At 41.2% G+C, this 20,246-nt stretch overlaps 2 protein-coding genes across 5 annotated transcripts in view; one reads left to right on the top strand and one right to left on the bottom strand.

The window, feature by feature from the left end:
* Window positions 1-1,702: 1,702 nt before the first annotated feature.
* On the top strand, window positions 1,703-13,695 carry bet1l.S (Bet1 golgi vesicular membrane trafficking protein like S homeolog). The gene is given in 4 exon segments (NM_001093167.1): window positions 1,703-1,741; window positions 7,314-7,405; window positions 8,198-8,254; window positions 12,113-13,695. Coding segments are annotated over 4 exon segments (336 nt in total). The 5' UTR covers window positions 1,703-1,722; the 3' UTR covers window positions 12,281-13,695.
* Window positions 13,696-15,996: 2,301 nt separating this feature from the next.
* The window catches only part of tkfc.S (triokinase/FMN cyclase S homeolog), a 29,810-nt gene continuing 25,560 nt past the window's right edge, over window positions 15,997-20,246 (bottom strand). For all 4 annotated transcript variants that reach the window (XM_041560866.1, XM_041560867.1, XM_018260106.2 and 1 more), the window contains exons 13-18: window positions 19,676-19,813; window positions 19,485-19,591; window positions 18,483-18,586; window positions 16,971-17,004; window positions 16,384-16,473; window positions 15,997-16,300 (exon numbers count right to left, since the gene is read on the bottom strand). In XM_041560866.1, coding sequence (XP_041416800.1) covers window positions 16,130-16,300; window positions 16,384-16,473; window positions 16,971-17,004; window positions 18,483-18,586; window positions 19,485-19,591; window positions 19,676-19,813 — 644 coding nt within the window. In that variant the 3' untranslated portion in view covers window positions 15,997-16,129. The remainder of the gene's footprint in view (window positions 16,301-16,383; window positions 16,474-16,970; window positions 17,005-18,482; window positions 18,587-19,484; window positions 19,592-19,675; window positions 19,814-20,246) is intronic.

Raw genomic sequence — 20,246 nt, 5'->3', positions numbered from 1 at the left:
CTAAATCTTAACACCATATTTACCAACCACTCCCAAACTTATTAGTTTTAAACTGTAGAACTACAATTCCCAGCATCCTCCGACTGTCTCTTCCTGTTATATGTAGGTAAAAATAGATGCAATTAATAATCTTTCTGAGCCATCGGCTCATGCAGGACTGCACAGAAATTATGGTGCAAACAAAGAATTTTAGTACATTTTTAGACTCCCCCCAACTCCGTGCCAACACTGAGGTTCATTGATTAACAGTGGACAAATTGGGGTTTTTTTTTAATAAGGGGTTGAATTCTCCTTAAAGGGCATACAAAGCAGATAATCCATTGTCTTCTGCCTACTCATACCTCCCAACATTTTGGAAATAGAAAGAGGGACAAAAAGATTTGCCGCATGCAGATTTGGATGATGAGTGACGGTAAAAGCACCCGATGCGCCATTCAGAAGGCATAGGACATTGCAGGAAGGAAGGGTATTTCGCCACAGGATGTCCTAAAATGCGTTCCGTAGCAGAGGTCTGTAAAATCCTCAGTACAGCAGCAAAAACTCGCTTCCGGTTCAGCAGTCTAAGCAGAGATGTGGAGCGCCGCACCTCGGATTTTGCAGAATCGCCCTTTCGCCATTCTACAGTGTACATCAGGAAGCAGAGACTTAATATGTTTTTTGGACAAAGCATTGAATATAATAAACTTATCCCTTTTCTCTTCCAGCAGCCAAACAACAGAACAATGGGAAGGTAACCAGATAGCAGCTCCCTAACACAAGATAACAGCTGCCTGGTAGATCTAAGAACAACACTCAATAGTAAAATCCAGGTCCCACTGAGACACATTCAGTTACATTGAGAAGGAAAAACAGCAGCCTGCCAGAAAGCATTTCTCTCCTAAAGTGCAGGCACAGGTCACATGACCAGGGGCAGCTGGGAAATTGACAAAATGTCTAGCCCCATGTCAGATTTCAAAATTGAATATAAAAAATCTGTTTGCTCTTTTGAGAAATGGATTTCAGTGCAGAATTCTGCTGGAGCAGCACTATTAACTGATGTGTTTTGAAAATTTTTTTTTTTCCCATGACAGTATCCATTTAATGCACAATAGAGCTGTTATTGAAGCAGTTTAGAGTCTTTGTCACATACATTTTTTTAGTGTTACTGTTCCTTTAATGCCCTGCTTCACTGTGGGACTCTTTTGCTCTTCCTGTTTTTTCCCCGAAGTCTCGCGAGAAGAGACTATGCCCGTGACGTCACAAGCTCCACGAGCCGAATAGAGTAGGGAGGGCGGAGAGATGAGGAGACGTGACTGCGGCCTTACAATGTGCAGCATTCCTCTGCCTTTACACAAACTATTTGCTGCGAAGCAAAGGGAATGCGACTTGTACGGTTATGTCCCCCCCTTCTAATAAGCAGCACTAACTAAAGTCTTGTCATACATTCAAAGCTGTACTGTTCACATTGTGTCCATCTGAGAGCATTACACAGAGTCGGTCCATGGATGGACATCACTATTTATTACGGTATATCAGTGATATCTGAATAATAATAATCATAAGGCGCCTCCATGGCAACAGCGTCCTCTTGGAAACGAAGTGGGCGTGGTTTAATGGAACAGTCCGCCTTTCCTGCCGCAAGGTTAAAGCTTATTGGCTTTAAAACCGATTGCTTAGACGTGAGTGTGGATGACGCAGTGACGTGTAATATCCTGCCGCGTCACGGATTAGAAAAGAAGCAACATGGCGGACTGGGGCAGAGGTAATGAAGCTGAGGGTCTTTATATGCGAGAAATAATCGTCTAATGTAGGAGAAGAGTTCTGCCTGAATGACAGGGGAGGTGGTTGGACTGTGTTGGCTTTGGCGTAGTTGGCAGAGAAGTGGGAAGGGAATCAATACTGGGATTGTGGGGTTTCTGAACTGGAGCGTCTCCCTATGAGTTTGTAATGATAGGACCTTCAGTATGTGGTGTACTCTGTACAGACTTGTTGTGTATGTGGGTGTACTCTGTATCAGACTTGTGTATGTGGGTGTACTCTGTACAGACTTGTTGTGTATGTGAGTGTACTCTGTACAGACTTGTTGTGTATGTGGGTGTACTCTGTACAGACTTGTTGTGTATGTGGGTGTACTCTGTACAGACTTGTTGTGTATGTGGGTGTACTCTGTACAGACTTGTTGTGTATGTGGGTGTACTCTGTACAGACTTGTTGTGTATGTGAGTGTACTCTGTACAGACTTGTGTATGTGGGTGTACTCTGTACAGACTTGTTGTGTATGTGAGTGTACTCTGTACAGACTTGTTGTGTATGTGAGTGTACTCTGTACAGACTTGTGTATGTGGGTGTACTCTGTACAGACTTGTTGTGTATGTGAGTGTACTCTGTACAGACTTGTTGTGTATGTGAGTGTACTCTGTACAGACTTGTTGTGTATGTGAGTGTACTCTGTACAGACTTGTGTATGTGGGTGTACTCTGTACAGACTTGTTGTGTATGTGAGTGTACTCTGTACAGACTTGTGTATGTGAGTGTACTCTGTACAGACTTGTGTATGTGAGTGTACTCTGTACAGACTTGTTGTGTATGTGGGTGTACTCTGTACAGACTTGTTGTGTATGTGGGTGTACTCTGTACAGACTTGTTGTGTATGTGGGTGTACTCTGTACAGACTTGTTGTGTATGTGGGTGTACTCTGTACAGACTTGTTGTGTATGTGGGTGTACTCTGTACAGACTTGTTGTGTATGTGGGTGTACTCTGTACAGACTTGTTGTGTATGTGAGTGTACTCTGTACAGACTTGTTGTGTATGTGAGTGTACTCTGTACAGACTTGTTGTGTATGTGAGTGTACTCTGTACAGACTTGTTGTGTATGTGAGTGTACTCTGTACAGACTTGTGTATGTGGGTGTACTCTGTACAGACTTGTTGTGTATGTGAGTGTACTCTGTACAGACTTGTTGTGTATGTGAGTGTACTCTGTACAGACTTGTTGTGTATGTGAGTGTACTCTGTACAGACTTGTGTATGTGGGTGTACTCTGTACAGACTTGTGTATGTGAGTGTACTCTGTACAGACTTGTTGTGTATGTGGGTGTACTCTGTACAGACTTGTTGTGTATGTGGGTGTACTCTGTACAGACTTGTTGTGTATGTGGGTGTACTCTGTACAGACTTGTTGTGTATGTGGGTGTACTCTGTACAGACTTGTTGTGTATGTGGGTGTACTCTGTACAGACTTGTTGTGTATGTGGGTGTACTCTGTACAGACTTGTTGTGTATGTGAGTGTACTCTGTACAGACTTGTTGTGTATGTGAGTGTACTCTGTACAGACTTGTTGTGTATGTGAGTGTACTCTGTACAGACTTGTTGTGTATGTGAGTGTACTCTGTACAGACTTGTGTATGTGGGTGTACTCTGTACAGACTTGTTGTGTATGTGAGTGTACTCTGTACAGACTTGTTGTGTATGTGAGTGTACTCTGTACAGACTTGTGTATGTGGGTGTACTCTGTACAGACTTGTTGTGTATGTGGGTGTACTCTGTACAGACTTGTTGTGTATGTGGGTGTACTCTGTACAGACTTGTTGTGTATGTGGGTGTACTCTGTACAGACTTGTTGTGTATGTGGGTGTACTCTGTACAGACTTGTTGTGTATGTGAGTGTACTCTGTACAGACTTGTTGTGTATGTGAGTGTACTCTGTACAGACTTGTTGTGTATGTGAGTGTACTCTGTACAGACTTGTTGTGTATGTGAGTGTACTCTGTACAGACTTGTTGTGTATGTGAGTGTACTCTGTACAGACTTGTGTATGTGGGTGTACTCTGTACAGACTTGTGTATGTGGGTGTACTCTGTACAGACTTGTGTATGTGGGTGTACTCTGTACAGACTTGTGTATGTGGTGTACTCTGTACAGACTTGTGTATGTGGGTGTACTCTGTACAGACTTGTGTATGTGGGTGTACTCTGTACAGACTTGTGTATGTGGGTGTACTCTGTACAGACTTGTGTATGTGGGTGTACTCTGTACAGACTTGTTGTGTATGTGAGTGTACTCTGTACAGACTTGTGTATGTGGTGTACTCTGTACAGACTTGTGTATGTGAGTGTACTCTGTACAGACTTGTTGTGTATGTGGGTGTACTCTGTACAGACTTGTTGTGTATGTGGGTGTACTCTGTACAGACTTGTTGTGTATGTGAGTGTACTCTGTACAGACTTGTTGTGTATGTGAGTGTACTCTGTACAGACTTGTTGTGTATGTGAGTGTACTCTGTACAGACTTGTTGTGTATGTGAGTGTACTCTGTACAGACTTGTTGTGTATGTGAGTGTACTCTGTACAGACTTGTTGTGTATGTGAGTGTACTCTGTACAGACTTGTTGTGTATGTGAGTGTACTCTGTACAGACTTGTTGTGTATGTGGGTGTACTCTGTACAGACTTGTTGTGTATGTGAGTGTACTCTGTACAGACTTGTTGTGTATGTGAGTGTACTCTGTACAGACTTGTTGTGTATGTGAGTGTACTCTGTACAGACTTGTTGTGTATGTGAGTGTACTCTGTACAGACTTGTTGTGTATGTGAGTGTACTCTGTACAGACTTGTTGTGTATGTGGGTGTACTCTGTACAGACTTGTTGTGTATGTGGGTGTACTCTGTACAGACTTGTTGTGTATGTGAGTGTACTCTGTACAGACTTGTGTATGTGAGTGTACTCTGTACAGACTTGTTGTGTATGTGAGTGTACTCTGTACAGACTTGTTGTGTATGTGAGTGTACTCTGTACAGACTTGTGTATGTGGGTGTACTCTGTACAGACTTGTTGTGTATGTGAGTGTACTCTGTACAGACTTGTTGTGTATGTGAGTGTACTCTGTACAGACTTGTTGTGTATGTGAGTGTACTCTGTACAGACTTGTTGTGTATGTGAGTGTACTCTGTACAGACTTGTTGTGTATGTGAGTGTACTCTGTACAGACTTGTGTATGTGAGTGTACTCTGTACAGACTTGTGTATGTGAGTGTACTCTGTACAGACTTGTGTATGTGAGTGTACTCTGTACAGACTTGTGTATGTGAGTGTACTCTGTACAGACTTGTGTATGTGAGTGTACTCTGTACAGACTTGTTGTGTATGTGGGTGTACTCTGTACAGACTTGTTGTGTATGTGGGTGTACTCTGTACAGACTTGTTGTGTATGTGAGTGTACTCTGTACAGACTTGTTGTGTATGTGAGTGTACTCTGTACAGACTTGTTGTGTATGTGAGTGTACTCTGTACAGACTTGTTGTGTATGTGAGTGTACTCTGTACAGACTTGTTGTGTATGTGAGTGTACTCTGTACAGACTTGTTGTGTATGTGGGTGTACTCTGTACAGACTTGTTGTGTATGTGGGTGTACTCTGTACAGACTTGTTGTGTATGTGAGTGTACTCTGTACAGACTTGTTGTGTATGTGAGTGTACTCTGTACAGACTTGTTGTGTATGTGAGTGTAATCTGTACAGACTTGTTGTGTATGTGAGTGTACTCTGTACAGACTTGTTGTGTATGTGAGTGTACTCTGTACAGACTTGTTGTGTATGTGGGTGTACTCTGTACAGACTTGTTGTGTATGTGGGTGTACTCTGTACAGACTTGTTGTGTATGTGAGTGTACTCTGTACAGACTTGTGTATGTGGGTGTACTCTGTACAGACTTGTGTATGTGGGTGTACTCTGTATCAGACTTGTGTATGTGGGTGTACTCTGTATCAGACTTGTTGTGTATGTGGGTGTACTCTGTGCTAAGGCTCCTCCATGTGTATATTTTCTATTCATCTTCATTTTTATCATTTATGAATCATTTGTCTTCCTGTTTTGCCTCTTTCCAAACTCTGAGAATGGGGTTTTCCTACCCCGGCAGCCAAAAAAGCAATTGTTCTGTGAGACTGCAAATTGTTATTGCTATTTTGTTATTACTTGGCTTTCTCTTCTGTCCAACTTTTAATAATATTTCAGTTCCTCATTCAAGCCGTTGTCTGGTTGCTAAGATAAACTGGACCCTAGCGACTTGAAACTGGACCCTAGAACCAGAAATCAAAGCTAAACAATGAATAAAAAACAAACAACTAATTGCAATTGTATTTAGAATATCACTGTCCACATTATACCTAAAAGCTCAGTGAAAGGTGATCTACCCCTTACTTGAATGATACCTGGGTAAGTCACACATGGAATTGGAGATGTGTTTATGCACTAGGTGAGACAGTAGAACGACATCCTGGAAGTCACAACTCACATCCTGACAGTCTCATAATAGTTTCCACTCTCGTAATCCAAAGGTGGTGACATTTTGAGAGTCCCTGGTCCATGTAGTTAGACTGCACTGCAGCAGCACAGCTGGGATCCGTGGGAAGCCAAGAAAAGCCAAGATACTAAACTTCTCATTTTTGACTGTAGCTTCAGAGCTGCCCCACTGCATAAAGATTTCCTTCTTCTCCAGCAGACTATCTTTAAATGTCATTTATATTTATTATTTATCCTGAAACCCATCATTATTTTGTGTTTTTTGAACCCATTATGTTCTCTTAAATGCAATATAAAGGACAAAAAATGTATTAGTGTGAACTTATAGAGGATAAACGGTCCTCTGAGCAGTTTTCCAGTTAACGTTCATTTCTAAGTTTTAGGGATGCAGTGAATCCACTAAGCCCCGAATCCTTGGTGAAAGATTGGGCCGAATACCGAACCGAATACTAATTTGCAAACACAAATTAGGGGCAGGAAAGGAAAAAGTGGACAAAAATTCTTCTTTTGTGATGAAAAGTCACTTGATTTCCCTACCTGCACCTAATTTACATATGCAAATTAGGATTCTGTTTGGCCAGGCACAAGTATTCACTGAAAAAGGCCCGATCCCGAACCGAATTCTGGATTCAGTGCATCCCTACTAATTTTAGTGTTTTCTGAGATTTTAGCTGCTTTAAACTGCTGCCCGCAGCCCTCTTTGAAGGTTAGCGTGTCTGTGAACCTAACTGTCCATGTACTTGTATATAGTCAGGTAACCCGAATGTTGCTGACTCTCAGTTGAGCCAAAAGCCTGGTATTAACAGCCTAAAACTGCTAAGAATAGAAAATAAGTCTAAATCAGTGGATCTACCGAAATGCTACTTTCTGCTTTTTATCCTAGGACAGATTTTTAGTATAAAATGAATATAGACAATATAAAATAACATATAAATAAAATGGTGGTACCAAAAGACAGTGCTTTGATGGGCATGCATATGTATTTTATTATTTTTATATTTTAACACTTTGGCATTCAGTTGTTTTTTCTTTTCCGCAGTGCCAAACTCGGGAGCAGTGGATGAGATGTTAGATGCAGAGAACAAACGTCTTGCAGATAATCTTTCCAGTAAGGTGACACGGCTGAAATCGGTAGGTAATGTAGAAATTGTACAGAATAGGTTATGGGGTAGAGTCCTGCATGGGGTCGGGTACCTGTGGAATAGCCGCAATATGATTGGGACTCTGGTGGATTATTCTTCATTTGCCCAGTGTGCGGGTGGCCCGCAGGTACCCAATCCTCTGCAGAGGAGGGGCTACAGGTGGCCAATCTAGGACAAACAACCACAAATTGAAGGTAAAACTGGCTGGCATGACGTCACTTCCTGTCAACGTGATGTCACTTCCAGTGAGTGAGATGAAACCTGCTGGGAATGGGTTGGTTGAAAATTCATGGGGTTGCGAAGGCAGGTAAGCAGGTCCTGGTCAGGCTTAGGGAAAGCGGGGATGTGTTGGGTATGGGGTTGGACTGGCATCATATCTATTAAAGGGACAGTAAACCTCACTCTACAGCATTAGCCAACCAACACTTCACTGAGTAGTTGCAGAACTACAAATCAAAATTAAGGTGTTCTAGGAGTTATAGTAAAGCAACGTCAGTGTTGTATACTTGAATCAATATTGCTCAATAAAACTTTTTCCCAGCTCTGCAGGACCAACAGCTGCATTATGGCAGATATAGTACGTGCATCCCATTTCAGCCGCATCTCTCAGTAAATGAATAGGCCTACGTCCACAGCTCCATTATGTTGTGTCTTGTATTTGCTATGTCCTTTACATGTGTTCCTATTATATGCATTAAATACAAGGCAATTCAATTTCTTTAGTTTTGGGTTGCATGTCTGCATGGTCAATCAGATATTAAAATCTTAATCTTTTCTGCAGCTTGCATTGGACATTGACCAAGAGGCTGATGACCATAACAAGTACCTGGATGGCATGGTGAGGCTCTCTTTGGATACTTGGAGTCAATGTATAGAACATTTTGTTACTTATATGCAGATAGCCTTGTGTATCGTGTACCATTATATGGGAATGTTGGGGAGGGAGGGGGAGAGAGAATAGCTGTATTATGCAGTTTTAGAGCCTAGGAATAAGTAATGATTGAATGTTTTCCTATCGCCATGGCAGTATGAAAGGGTTAAGTGGAGTTTCTCAGTAGGGGATCATTTTCATTTATTATTGCACAATTGTATATAGTAAAGTGCTAGTGATTTTGGGCTTTTGCAGATACAAATTCTTTCCATAATCCAGAGCCCCATACCTTAAAGGGGAAGGAAACCTAGTCGGCGCAAACCCCCCACCCCCACTCCCGTTTGTTGCCCACCCTCCCTCCTCCCCCCCTGGCCTACCCGTCCCGCTGGGCAAATGCCCCTAACTTGTTACTTACCCTTCTGCGCAGGTCCAGTCCAGGGAGTTCACCGACGACATCTTCTTCCACGCGATCTTCTTCCTGCTGTGAACGGCGTTTTGGCGCATGCGCAGTAGGAGCATTTCGCCAGTACGGATCTACTGCGCATGCGCCAAAAGCCACGAAGCATGCGCAGTAGATCGTACCGGCGAAATGCTCCTACTGCGCATGCACCGGTCAAAGCAGGAAGAAGATCGCGTGGAAGAAGATGGCGTCTGTGAACTCCCTGGACTGGACCTGCGCAGAAGGGTAAGTAACAAGTTAGGGGCATTTGCCCAGCGGGACGGGTAGGCCAGGGGGGAGGAGGGAGGGTGGGCAACAAACGGGAGGGGGGGTGGGGGTTGCGCCGACTAGGTTTCCTTCCCCTTTAAAGGGGATGTTCACCTCTCAGTTAACTTTTACTATGATGTAGAGAGTGATCTTCTGAGACAATTTGCAGTTGGTTTTGTTTGTGGTTTTTGAGTTATTTAGCAGCTCTCCAGTTTGCCATTTCAGCAAATTGGTTGCTAGGATCCACATTCTCCAGCATTCATTGATTTCAATAAAAAACTGGAATATGAATAGGAGAGGCCTGAATAGAAAGATGAGTAATACAAAGTAGTAATAACAAAACATGTGTAGCCTTACAGAACATTTTTGTTTTTTGAAAGCTGGAAAGAGTCAGAAGAAGGCAAATTTAAAAACTATAAAAAAAGAAAAAATGATGGCCAATTGAAAAGTTGCTTAGAATGAGCCATTCTATAACGTACTAAAAGTTAACTTAAAGGTGATCCACCACTATAAAATATTTAAACATTAAATAAACCCAGTAGGACGGTTCAGTTACCTTCAAGGACAAGTTGCTGTTTTATATTTCCATATTTCAGAGTTCTTTGTATAACAGGTTTCATAGCCATTTTTCATTCTTTACATGATCTAGATCAGGGGTCCCCAACCTTTTTCACCCGTGAGCAACATTCAGATGTAAAAAGTGTTGGGGAGCAACATAAGCATGAAAAATTTTCCTGGGTGGTGCCAAATAAGGGCTGTGATTGGCTATTGGTAGCCCCTATGTGGACTGGCAGCCTACAAGAGGCTCTACTTGGCACTATACTTAGTTTTTATGCAATTAAAACTTGCTTCCAAACCTGGAATTCAAAAATAAGAACCTGCTTTGAGGCCACTGAGAGCAACATCCAAGGGGTTGGGGAGCAACATGTTGCTCGCGAGCTACTGGTTGGGGATCACTGATCTAGATCGTAGGATCATCAGCGCTGGTTCCTTTCATGTGGGACCTCAAGTAACTTTACAAGTTATGATTCAATAAATGGGTTGAGGGTTTTAATTGAAAAGTAAACTCTACTTTCACAGTTTTGGGCAGATTAAAATGGGTTGTTCACCTTCCAACACTTTTCAGTTCAGTTGGTTTCAGATTGTTCCCCAGAAATAACATCGTAAGTTAGGTTGAAAAAAGACACACGTCCATCTAGTTCAACCTTTGAACTCTATTTTAACCTGCCTAACTGCCAGTTGATCCAGAGGAAGGCAAAAAACCCATCTCCAATTTGAATCAGGGGTAAAAAAATCCTTCCTGACTCCAGGACTTTAACTACTTTTTTTTCCTATTACTTTCTATTTTCTATGTGTGATTGTTTGTATAATATTGAAGTGTAAAGTGTCATTTTTCACCTTTCGAAAGCTGTTATGGGATAGGGGGTCACCGACCCTCTAACTGTTCTAAATTGATAAATTTAGTTGATACATTTCTAATCTTTGTCCCTGCTGAGAAGAATCCCTGAGTTTCATTACAGGCAGAATTGATACAATAGTTGCTAATATTCCAGAGATGCTGCTGAGAAATGGATCAACTAAATGTTGCAAAACTGTAACACTTCAAAATCTGCACTTGAATTACCGATCTGTCAGACTCAAATACCAGAGACCAGAACCTTAAAGGGCATGTAAAGGCAAAAAAATAAAATCCATTTTTACTTTCTTTAATGAAAAAGAAACCTATATCCAATATACTTTAATTAAAAAATGTGTATCATTTTTATAAGAAACTGCTCTGCAGGGAAACAATCATACTTATGAACAGCAGGGGGAGCCCCCGCCTTACTTCCCAGTCACGCAGAACTCAAGCAGTTTAGTTTGTTTCCCTGTAGAGCAGTCGGCGACTGTGTAGAGATTTGTATTGGATTTTATTTTTGCCTTTACATCCCCTTTATTGTTTCCAACTCCAGCTGCAGGGACAAAGATCATGGAGCCAGATTTAAACAGATAAACTGGGATTCTATTTGGAGGATTATTTTGCTGCAGCCACTGGTTCTGCAGAGTTGGAGAAAGTTTGTATTAAACAATAGAAAAACTATAAAATCCACATTAGATTACGTGACAACACAGGACCCAGTGCAGTCTGTATATTCTGATTATTAATCAGACTTGCTGTATCGGCTTCTGGCAGATATTATTTGACTTGTGCTGTTTTGATAATTTATGAAGATCCCTAAGCAGCCCAGACCACACTGAGCATGTGCACAGTCTTGGTCTTGCAAAGATGTTTAACAAAGTTACAAGATGGTGACCCCCTGTGGCCAACTTTGAAAGCATAAATCATTTGTTTGATTAGGCTTGTGGTGCAGCAAGTTCATGTTTATGTTTAGTATACAAAATACAGCATTTCTAGCCTTATTCTATATTAGACTTTACTTCCACTTTAATGGAGATATATAAGATAAATGAAAACCCCCTAATTTTGTAGGCAATTATGAGTAATATATGGTGTTGCTTTTACATGGTGCCAAAAATTAATATTATCTTTAAAAATAGCCCATTTATTGGAGCTCCCTATAGATGTTCTCTGGTCCCTGTCTGTGTTTCAAATGAGGGCTGGGTATGTCCTAATGATTCCTGCCAGAAGCACAGTAGGAGGGGGGCAGCCAATCACAGCCCTGCAGTCACACAAGCACAGACAGGCTTCAGTTCCCTATCAGGTCCTGCTAGCTGCTGATTGGTTCCTGTCCTACAGTGCAGTGAGCTGAGAGCCGCCGGCTCCCCTGCACAGCCTGGGAATTTAGGGAGCAGTGGAAGGGAGGGATTATTAGGGTTTTTGCAGAAATATTCAATAAATCAGCCTGAAACACTGCTTTTTTAAGCACAATTCTTCTATATCTAAATGAGTATAATGCACTGGTACATTCTTAATTTTATACACAATGTCTCCTTTAAACTTAAAAAATGGAAAGTAATTGAAAAAAAGGCTTTATTTCTGTGGAACAATTTGAAAACAACTCAACTAAAAAAGTGTTTGGAAGGTGAACAACCCCTTTTAGGGAACGTGAATACAAATGGCGTGTGCTGTAAGTGTGATCCTTCTCATTGGCCTGTTCTGGTTCCCTCGTTCCTCACAGGACTCGGATTTCCTGAGTGTGACAGGTCTGCTGGGTGGTAGTGTCAAGCGCTTCACCGGTATGGCTCTATCTGGCCGGGACAATCGCAAGCTCTTGTGTTACGTTTCAGTTGGACTCGTGGCTCTCTTCTTCCTCCTTTATTACCTCGTATCCCACGCCAGCACATGAGGGCAGTTTGCTTCCGTACATCGGGAATTCTTTGCACAATACTCTATGACCCACACATGGGGAAGGGTCTTTAACCGGTGGGTTGGAGCATCACAGCACTTTAAGGACCTACACTGAAAACCAGGGCGATTCATGCCAATCCCTGATTTCTATTCATTATACCAATCTTAACCCAGTGATTTGCAGAATGTTTTATTGTGGGGTTGGGGTGGTTTAACATTCTCATGATCTCAGTTGGTATAAAATGTGTGCTCTCAGAGGGGATAAAATGTGTGCTCCGATCTTCAAATATGACTATGGCTCTCCTTTTTGACATAATGTATTTTAATCTCATATCAATTGCATGTGACTCCTTTATACGTTGAGCAATGAAGGATAAAGTGGCTGTGGAACATTTGCTGCCCAGTCATCGTTTCCCTGAGTAAATATTAATGACATGAACACTTGGGGGCTGATTCACTAAGGGTCGAATATCGAGGGTTAATTAACTCGAATTCACTCGAATTTAGTGAATCGGCCCCTTGCATTTTTATTAACTGCACCACAATTTTTTTATGTTAAATAGTTCAACATTGGCCTGTGAACTGCCAACACCATCCAAACTCTCGAATATGGTCCAGCTCTCCTATACCTCGTTATAAAAGGTTGAATAGCAAATTGGGGTTGAACCAGATGTACATTGATTGTGCATACTCCTGCTCCATCATCAATGTCGGAGTCAAAGCCAAAATCAGACATGGCAGCTACCACGCCTACTGTGCTACTCTACTTTTTGTGATTAGGTGCAGAGGAGTGGGACAGTGAGATTTGGGAGAGACGGGACCTGTGATGTCTAAAACACTTATTCTCCTTTAAGGTATACTATGGGGCAGATTTATCAAGGGTCGAATAGTAAATTAAAATTTTCGAGTTTCAAAATTCACACATTTGAATTTTAACCCCCCTATTCAAATGTGAGATTTATCACACCTCAACCATGGAAGCAGTCTTAATTCGAATATAGGCCACCTGAAACCTGCTGAGTTCATGTACAAGTCAATGGCAGTGGTCCGTTGAGCCATTTGGAGATGTTAATAGCCTTCCTGACATTCGAGTTACACTCGATTCCTTACGAATTGAATACGATGCGAATTATTCGAAGAAGTTCTTTCTTAAATAATCTCCCAGTCGATTTGTGAGTTTATTCGAATTCAAAAAAAATAACATGAATTTGAAATTCGACCTTTGATAAACGGGCCTCTAAATGTTTGTTTTCATGTAGGGTACTGGTTTGTTAAACCTTTGTAGCAGCAAAAGCCTTCATATTCAGCTATTAAACTTGTTCTATTCTGTGAAGGCCTTAAACGTGATTATTCTATGCTTTAAGAGTTCATACATGTAACATATTAATTAAAAAAAGCTCTAAAAATCGAAAACACTTTAAGACACCTGTTCCTATTCTGCAGCCTCAGGGAGTGTTATCTTAGGGGTTCAAAGCCCCCCCTCCCAATTCTATTATCTTCCTAATATTTGGTCTTTGTCGTTGCAGATATACAGGTATTTGATCCGTTATCCCATTATCCAGAAAGCTCAGAATTACAGAAAGGCCGTCTCCCATAGACTCAATTTTATCCAAATTTTGAAAATCTCTGTAAGAGGGAGGCACCGAATCCAGGATTCGGCTACGATTCGGCTTTTTACAACGGGATTCGGATTCAAACCGAATCCTAATTTGCATATGTAAATTAGGGGTCGGGAGAGAAATTGAGTGACAAGGAAGTAAAAGATGTTTTCCCCTTCCCACCTCTAATTTGCATATGTAAATTAGGGTTCGGTATTAGGCCGAATCTTTCACAAAGGATTCGGGGGTTCGGCCGAATCCAAAATACCTACCTACTCTGTAATAATGAAACGTGAACTTGGGTCAAAAGATGAAAAGTTTGTTTTGTGATACATTATTGGGAGAATTTAGTCAAATATGTCCTATGTTTGGCTTTCCCCTTAATTTGGCTTTTAAAGGGCTTTTACCCCATGCATTGGAACTGCATTATTCTCTGTTTAGCCCGGGCCACTGCTTAATTCTGTCTAAATGGAAGACACACAAAAGGTATAAACACGTCACACAGATACAATATGTGCTGATAGAGGTGTCTCTGATTTGGGGACATTAAAGGAAAAAACATTTATGTTATGACAAGTCAGACATTCTGGACTGGAAAACACGTATGGCAACTTGGATCATCAAAACTTTTATGGGGCTGATTTAACTCTAGATGTAACTGGGGCAGCTTGAAGGATACATCGCAGTGTGATCTTTTTTGTGATTTGAACCTGATGTCTCAGTAGCTGATGGGGAGCAGGACAAATTGCAATGGCTGGAGCATGGTTTACACTTGTCCTTAGCCTATCAGGACTTTGGCTCACCCTCCAAGTGCAACATTCACTTTTGAGAGATCATGGATGGACCTGTTTCTGTCTGGAAGCAGCCGAATAGTTAAAGGAATACTGTCATGGGAAAACATTTTTAATAGTTAATAGAGCTGCTCCAACAGAATTGTGCACTGAAATCCATTTCTCAAAAGAGCAGATTTTTTTTATATTTAATTTTGAAATCTGACTTCAGGCTAGACATATTGTCAGTTTCCCAGCTGCCCCCAGTCACGTGACTTGTGCACTGCAAGTTGGAGTGATCTCACCCCCTCCTACCCCCCCCAGCAGCCTAACAACAGAACAATGGGAAGGTAACCAGATCGCAGCTCCCTATTACAAGATAACAGCTCCCTGGTAGAGCCTATGGGGCCTATTTACTTAGCTCGAGTGAAGGAATAGAAGAAAAAAAACTTCGAATTTCGAATGTTTTTTTTTGGCTACTTCAACTACGACTTCGTTCGAATATTCGACCATTCGATAATCAAAGTACGGCCTCTTTAAAAAAAACTTTGACCCCCTACTTCGCCACCTAAAACCTACCGAGGTGCAATGTAAGCCTATGGGGAAGGTCCCCATAGGCTTCCTAGCAATTTTCTGATCGTAGAAAAATTGTTTGATCGATGGATTAAAATCCTTTGAATCGTTCGATTCGAAGGATTTAACCGTTCGATTGAACTAATTACGGTAAATCTTCGATATTCGAAGTATTTACATTCGGCAGTCGAATATCGAGGGTTAATTAACCCTCGATATTCGACCCTAGGTAAATCTGCCCCTATGAGTAAGTTACCTCCCTTGGCACGAAATGTGTCAGGTTTGAATATGTCCTAATAAAGATTTTCTACTTTTTATATCATCTGGGCTCCTTTTTCAACCAACAGAAAGTCTATGCCGCTTTTGTTTTTTTGTTGATTACACTTAATTATATGGCCCTTGGACTGGGGGTCTGCCTGGGTTTGGACTACTGTGAATGACTTTGATTGAATGGAATAAAAATTTTTTGTAATCTACGTTAATTTTTGGACTATGCTCTAAGTAGAGGTACACACCACAGCTAATCATTTTATTTAACCAGATAGCAGCTTCCTAACACAAGATAACAGCTGCCTGGTAGATCTAAGAACAACACTCAATAGTAAAATCCAGGTCCCACTGAGACACATACAGTTACATTGAGAAGGAGAAACAACAGCCTGCCAGAAAGCAGTTCCATCCTAAAGTGCTGGCTCTTTCTGAAAGCACATGACCAGGCAAAATGACCTGAGATGCACCTACACACCAATATTACAACTAAATACACTTGCTGGTTCAGGAATGAAATTTTATATTGTAGAGTGAATTATTTGCAGTGTAATTTAGAAAAAAACGATACCATAAAAATCATGACGGTGGGGCATTTTTGCTTGATTTTGCCTCTGCCGTAATATGGACATCAGATTCCTAAGGGCTGCTGACAAATCCCGGGTCCAAGCCTTCCTTGATGGCCTTGAGAATTGCCGCTACTGCAATGGCACCTGGATCTGGACGATTGAGGGAGGAGGAGCCAATATAACTTGCTCTCCCTGCTCCCGCTATCATGTGTCGTGTGCTTTCTGCAGCCTCCATGGCTCTCTGCAAGAGACAAGCACAGGAATATGCACAAAAACCCACACTGTGCTCCGTCCTATCTACTTGAGTATGGCACTAGACGTTACCTGTGCAGCAGAGCTTACGATCTGCATTAAATCACAGCCTGGAATCCGCAGAGACTGAAGAACAGCAGCAGCAGCACACAATGGATCCAGCTAGGGAAGATCAGACATGAATCATATCATCAGAGAGCAATGAATTCGGACACCTGACACCCCCAACTGTCCTGTTTTCAGCGGGACAGTCCCGCTTTTGACAGTTCAACCTGCAGTCCCATTTGTACTGAAAAGTCCCGACTTTCTCTGCACTGAACAGCCAGAAAAAGATACAAAGTTTCTAACGTAATTGGCTTTTGGCAGAGAGCCCAGAACTGCCACCAGGTGCAACCAAGATACTTTTGTAAAATTTTTGAGATAAGTAAATTTTAAGTAATTTTAACAATATAAGATAACAGGTCCCTTGGGAGACATTAGACTCACAGCTTAATGGGCAATTCACCTTCATTAACAAAACTGTAATGACTGAAAAAAACACAGAATTGTGTTCAAACTTTCATAACCTGCCAAATTTTGTAAAATTAACATGATATTTCCAAAATGTTGGGGGGTATGCTGACATGCTTACTTGTGCTTAGGAACAGAAAACTGCTTACCATTGTCCTGTCTCCTGGCTCTGCACCCCCAAACCTAAAAGTGGCCAAAACAAAGTCACTGTACAGTAATCCCCCTCTCCTTCATTTATTTCCAGAACAATTGCAACCCTTACCATTTGCATAAATAACATTTTATAATCATGAGATCAGTCAAACATTAGATAAACATCATAACATCAAGTGAGGTACAGGTATGGGACCTGCTATCCAGAATGCTCGGGACCTAGGGTCTTCCAGATAACGGATCTTTCCATAATTTGTCTCTTCATCTACTAGAAAATCATGTAAACATTAAAGGAAAACTATACCCCCGAATAATGTAGGTCTCTATAAAAAGATATTGCATAAAACAGCTATATGTAAAACCCTGCTTCATGTAAATAAACCATTTTCATAATAATATACTTATTTTAGTAGTATGTGCCATTGGGTAATCATAAATAAGAAACTGCCATTTTAAAAAATAAGGGCTGCCCCCTGGGATTGTAGGATTCATGGTGCGCACAAACAAACCATACATGTTAGGTCACATGAGCCAATTAACAGACAGAGTTCTGTCTTTGCTTCCACACTTCTTCCTGTTACAGATAGAGCTGCAGTATTTCTGGTCAGGTGATCTCTTCCTGTTAAAGTTAGAGCTGCATTATTTCTGGTCAGGTGATCTCTTCCTGTTACAGTTAGAGCTGCAGTATTTCTGGTCAGGTGATCTCTTCCTGCTACAGTTAGAGCTGCATTATTTCTGGTCAGGTGATCTCTTCCTGTTACAGTTAGAGCTGCAGTATTTCTGGCCAGGTGATCTCTTCCTGTTACAGTTAGAGCTGCAGTATTTCTGGTCAGGTGATCTCTGAGGCAGCACACAGACCATCGCAAAATGGTGGTTCAAGGCAAGAGATGTAAAAGGGCAATATTTACTTAAATATATATTCCAGTTTGGTAAGATTCTTTAATATGACACTTAATTTGATATAAACTGTTATTTATTAATTTTGGGGGTAAAGTTTACCTTTAAATAAACGCAATAGGCTGGTTTTGCTTCCAATAAGGATTAATTATATCTTAGTTGGGATCAAGTACAAATTACTGTTCTATTATTACACAGAAAAAGGAAATATTATGTCACATGCTCCACTTGTAGTAATGTGTTATATCTACCGCACTCCCGCAAATCCACTTTTACTGCAATGGTGGTGCTGGTTCTCCGTCGACCCAGCAAGGTCCCTTAGCAACAGTACTAAATTCACAGATCCGCACACACAAACTGTTCTCTGCAGTCGGGGGTGTGGCCCCTCTTTTTTTTTATTATTATACCATCAACAAGATCAACGTTTCGGGGGGTTTATCCTCCCTTCATCAGGATTAAGAATGAGATTGTTGGCAGGTATTACGGTTTCTAAACTTTATGGTTTTCCCCAGAAAAAACAATAAGTAATAACTGCTTCCCAGTCAACTTAACCCTCCGTCTCTGCTATGATTTTTACTCCTTATTTTTATATCTGACATTACAAAATGTACCTCTTCATCGCTTCAATGCCGTCCTCCATTGCCGATGCCCAGGCCTGCGGGCCACACGCACTCTGTAAGGGCCGGGCAGCTGCTATCAGAAAAAGACTGTACAACTGCAAGAAAAAGCATAGAAACTTAATCATTATAGAGAGGGACACTTCTACAGTGTGATATCCAAATAACTCAAAAGCAAACTGACTCTCATAGGGCATGTGGCTGTCTACACCATAACGTTTTCGGGTCGATTAAATTCTTCTGAGCTGAGAAAATTATATTTTAATAATGAATTTCGAGTTTATGGAAGTTTAAAAAAAAAAAGCCACATGAATTCGAAATTCGACCCTTGATAAATGTGCCTCTTAAAGGAGAACTAAATCCTAAAAACGAATGTGGCTAAAAATGGCATATTTTATATAGTGAACTTATTGCATGAGGCTAAAGTTTGAGCTTGTCAATAGCAGCAATGATCCAGGACTTCAAACTTGTCACAGGGGGTCACCATCTTGGAAAGTGTCTGTGACACTCACATGCTCAGTGGGCTCTGATTGGCTGTTGAGAAGCTAAGCTTAGGGCTCGTCACTAATTATCCAGCAGAAAATGAGCTTCCCTGGCTGTAATATAAGCTGATGCTACAGGTTTGCTGATTATTCAATTCTGATGCTAATTGCACTGGTTTCTGTGCTGCCATGTAGTAATTATGTGTATTAATTACTAATCAGCCTTATATTGTGACATTTCTATTCTATGTGTACTGTATATTGTGAGTGGCTCCCTAAGCTCAGTAAGTGACAGCAGCACAGAGCATGTGCAGTGAATCAGCAGAAAAGAAGATGGGGAGCTACTGGGGCATCTTTGGTGACACAGATCTTTACTGCTAAAGGGCTGTGGTTGCCTTGGGCTGGTACAGAAGCAAAAACATAACGTACAACATTTCTAGACTACTTTAGTTTAACTTTCCTTGTCCTTTAAGAGTTCCCATTCCAGAGCCTGCATCATTCACATTACACTCACCGCTCCGGAGGTACCCCCCATTTTTTCCAACAAAACTTGTGACAGAGCCATGAGGAGCTTTGCAGGGTTAGAGGGAATCTGCTGTGAATTCACCCAGTTCTGAATGGCTGCAGAGATTGGAAATTCCTTAATGAAATTAAACACATTATTAAATATTACTCATGATCAGAACTTCAGGAGGTAACACAGACCTTGGGCTGCCCGGGCATGAGTACTTCCGCAATCTCCATCCCCAGCCGCACGGTCCAGATCATTAAGTTCCTCCTCTAGTGCTAATAGTGCCGCACAAACACACCCCAACACACGACTGTAAACCTGCACAGACATGGCTGAAACACACGAAAAGCATACTTTAATATAAGCTTCATCATACTGAAATAAGTTTTCTAAATACAATAAATTTAAAAATTCTGCATTGTTTCTGAAATAATTAGGTTTATCTTCACTATTCCTCTCTCAGCATCTGTTTCTCTTCATTCTCTCTTCATGCAGCAGTTGGGTGTCAGATATTCACTGACAGTTAGATCCAATATATCTTATAGGGGGGCTCCTTTTGCCTAGAAGATGTATTAGAGCTCACTCTATTAAACTCACCAGACATCATGTCTCTCTACATGCAGGATTTGTGCAAAAGGCAGTTATTTTGTTTGTACTGGAATCAGTTATTTGAGTGAGATCTAATACATCTGCTAGGAGGTTGGGTGTTAGATATTAATTGACAGTTAGATCCAATATATCTTATAGAGGGGCTTCTTTTGCCTA

The sequence above is a fragment of the Xenopus laevis genome, chromosome 4S, assembly GCF_017654675.1.
Source record: "Xenopus laevis strain J_2021 chromosome 4S, Xenopus_laevis_v10.1, whole genome shotgun sequence".
Lineage (NCBI taxonomy): Eukaryota > Metazoa > Chordata > Amphibia > Anura > Pipidae > Xenopus > Xenopus laevis.
This window is presented reverse-complemented; position numbering and strand designations above follow the sequence as displayed.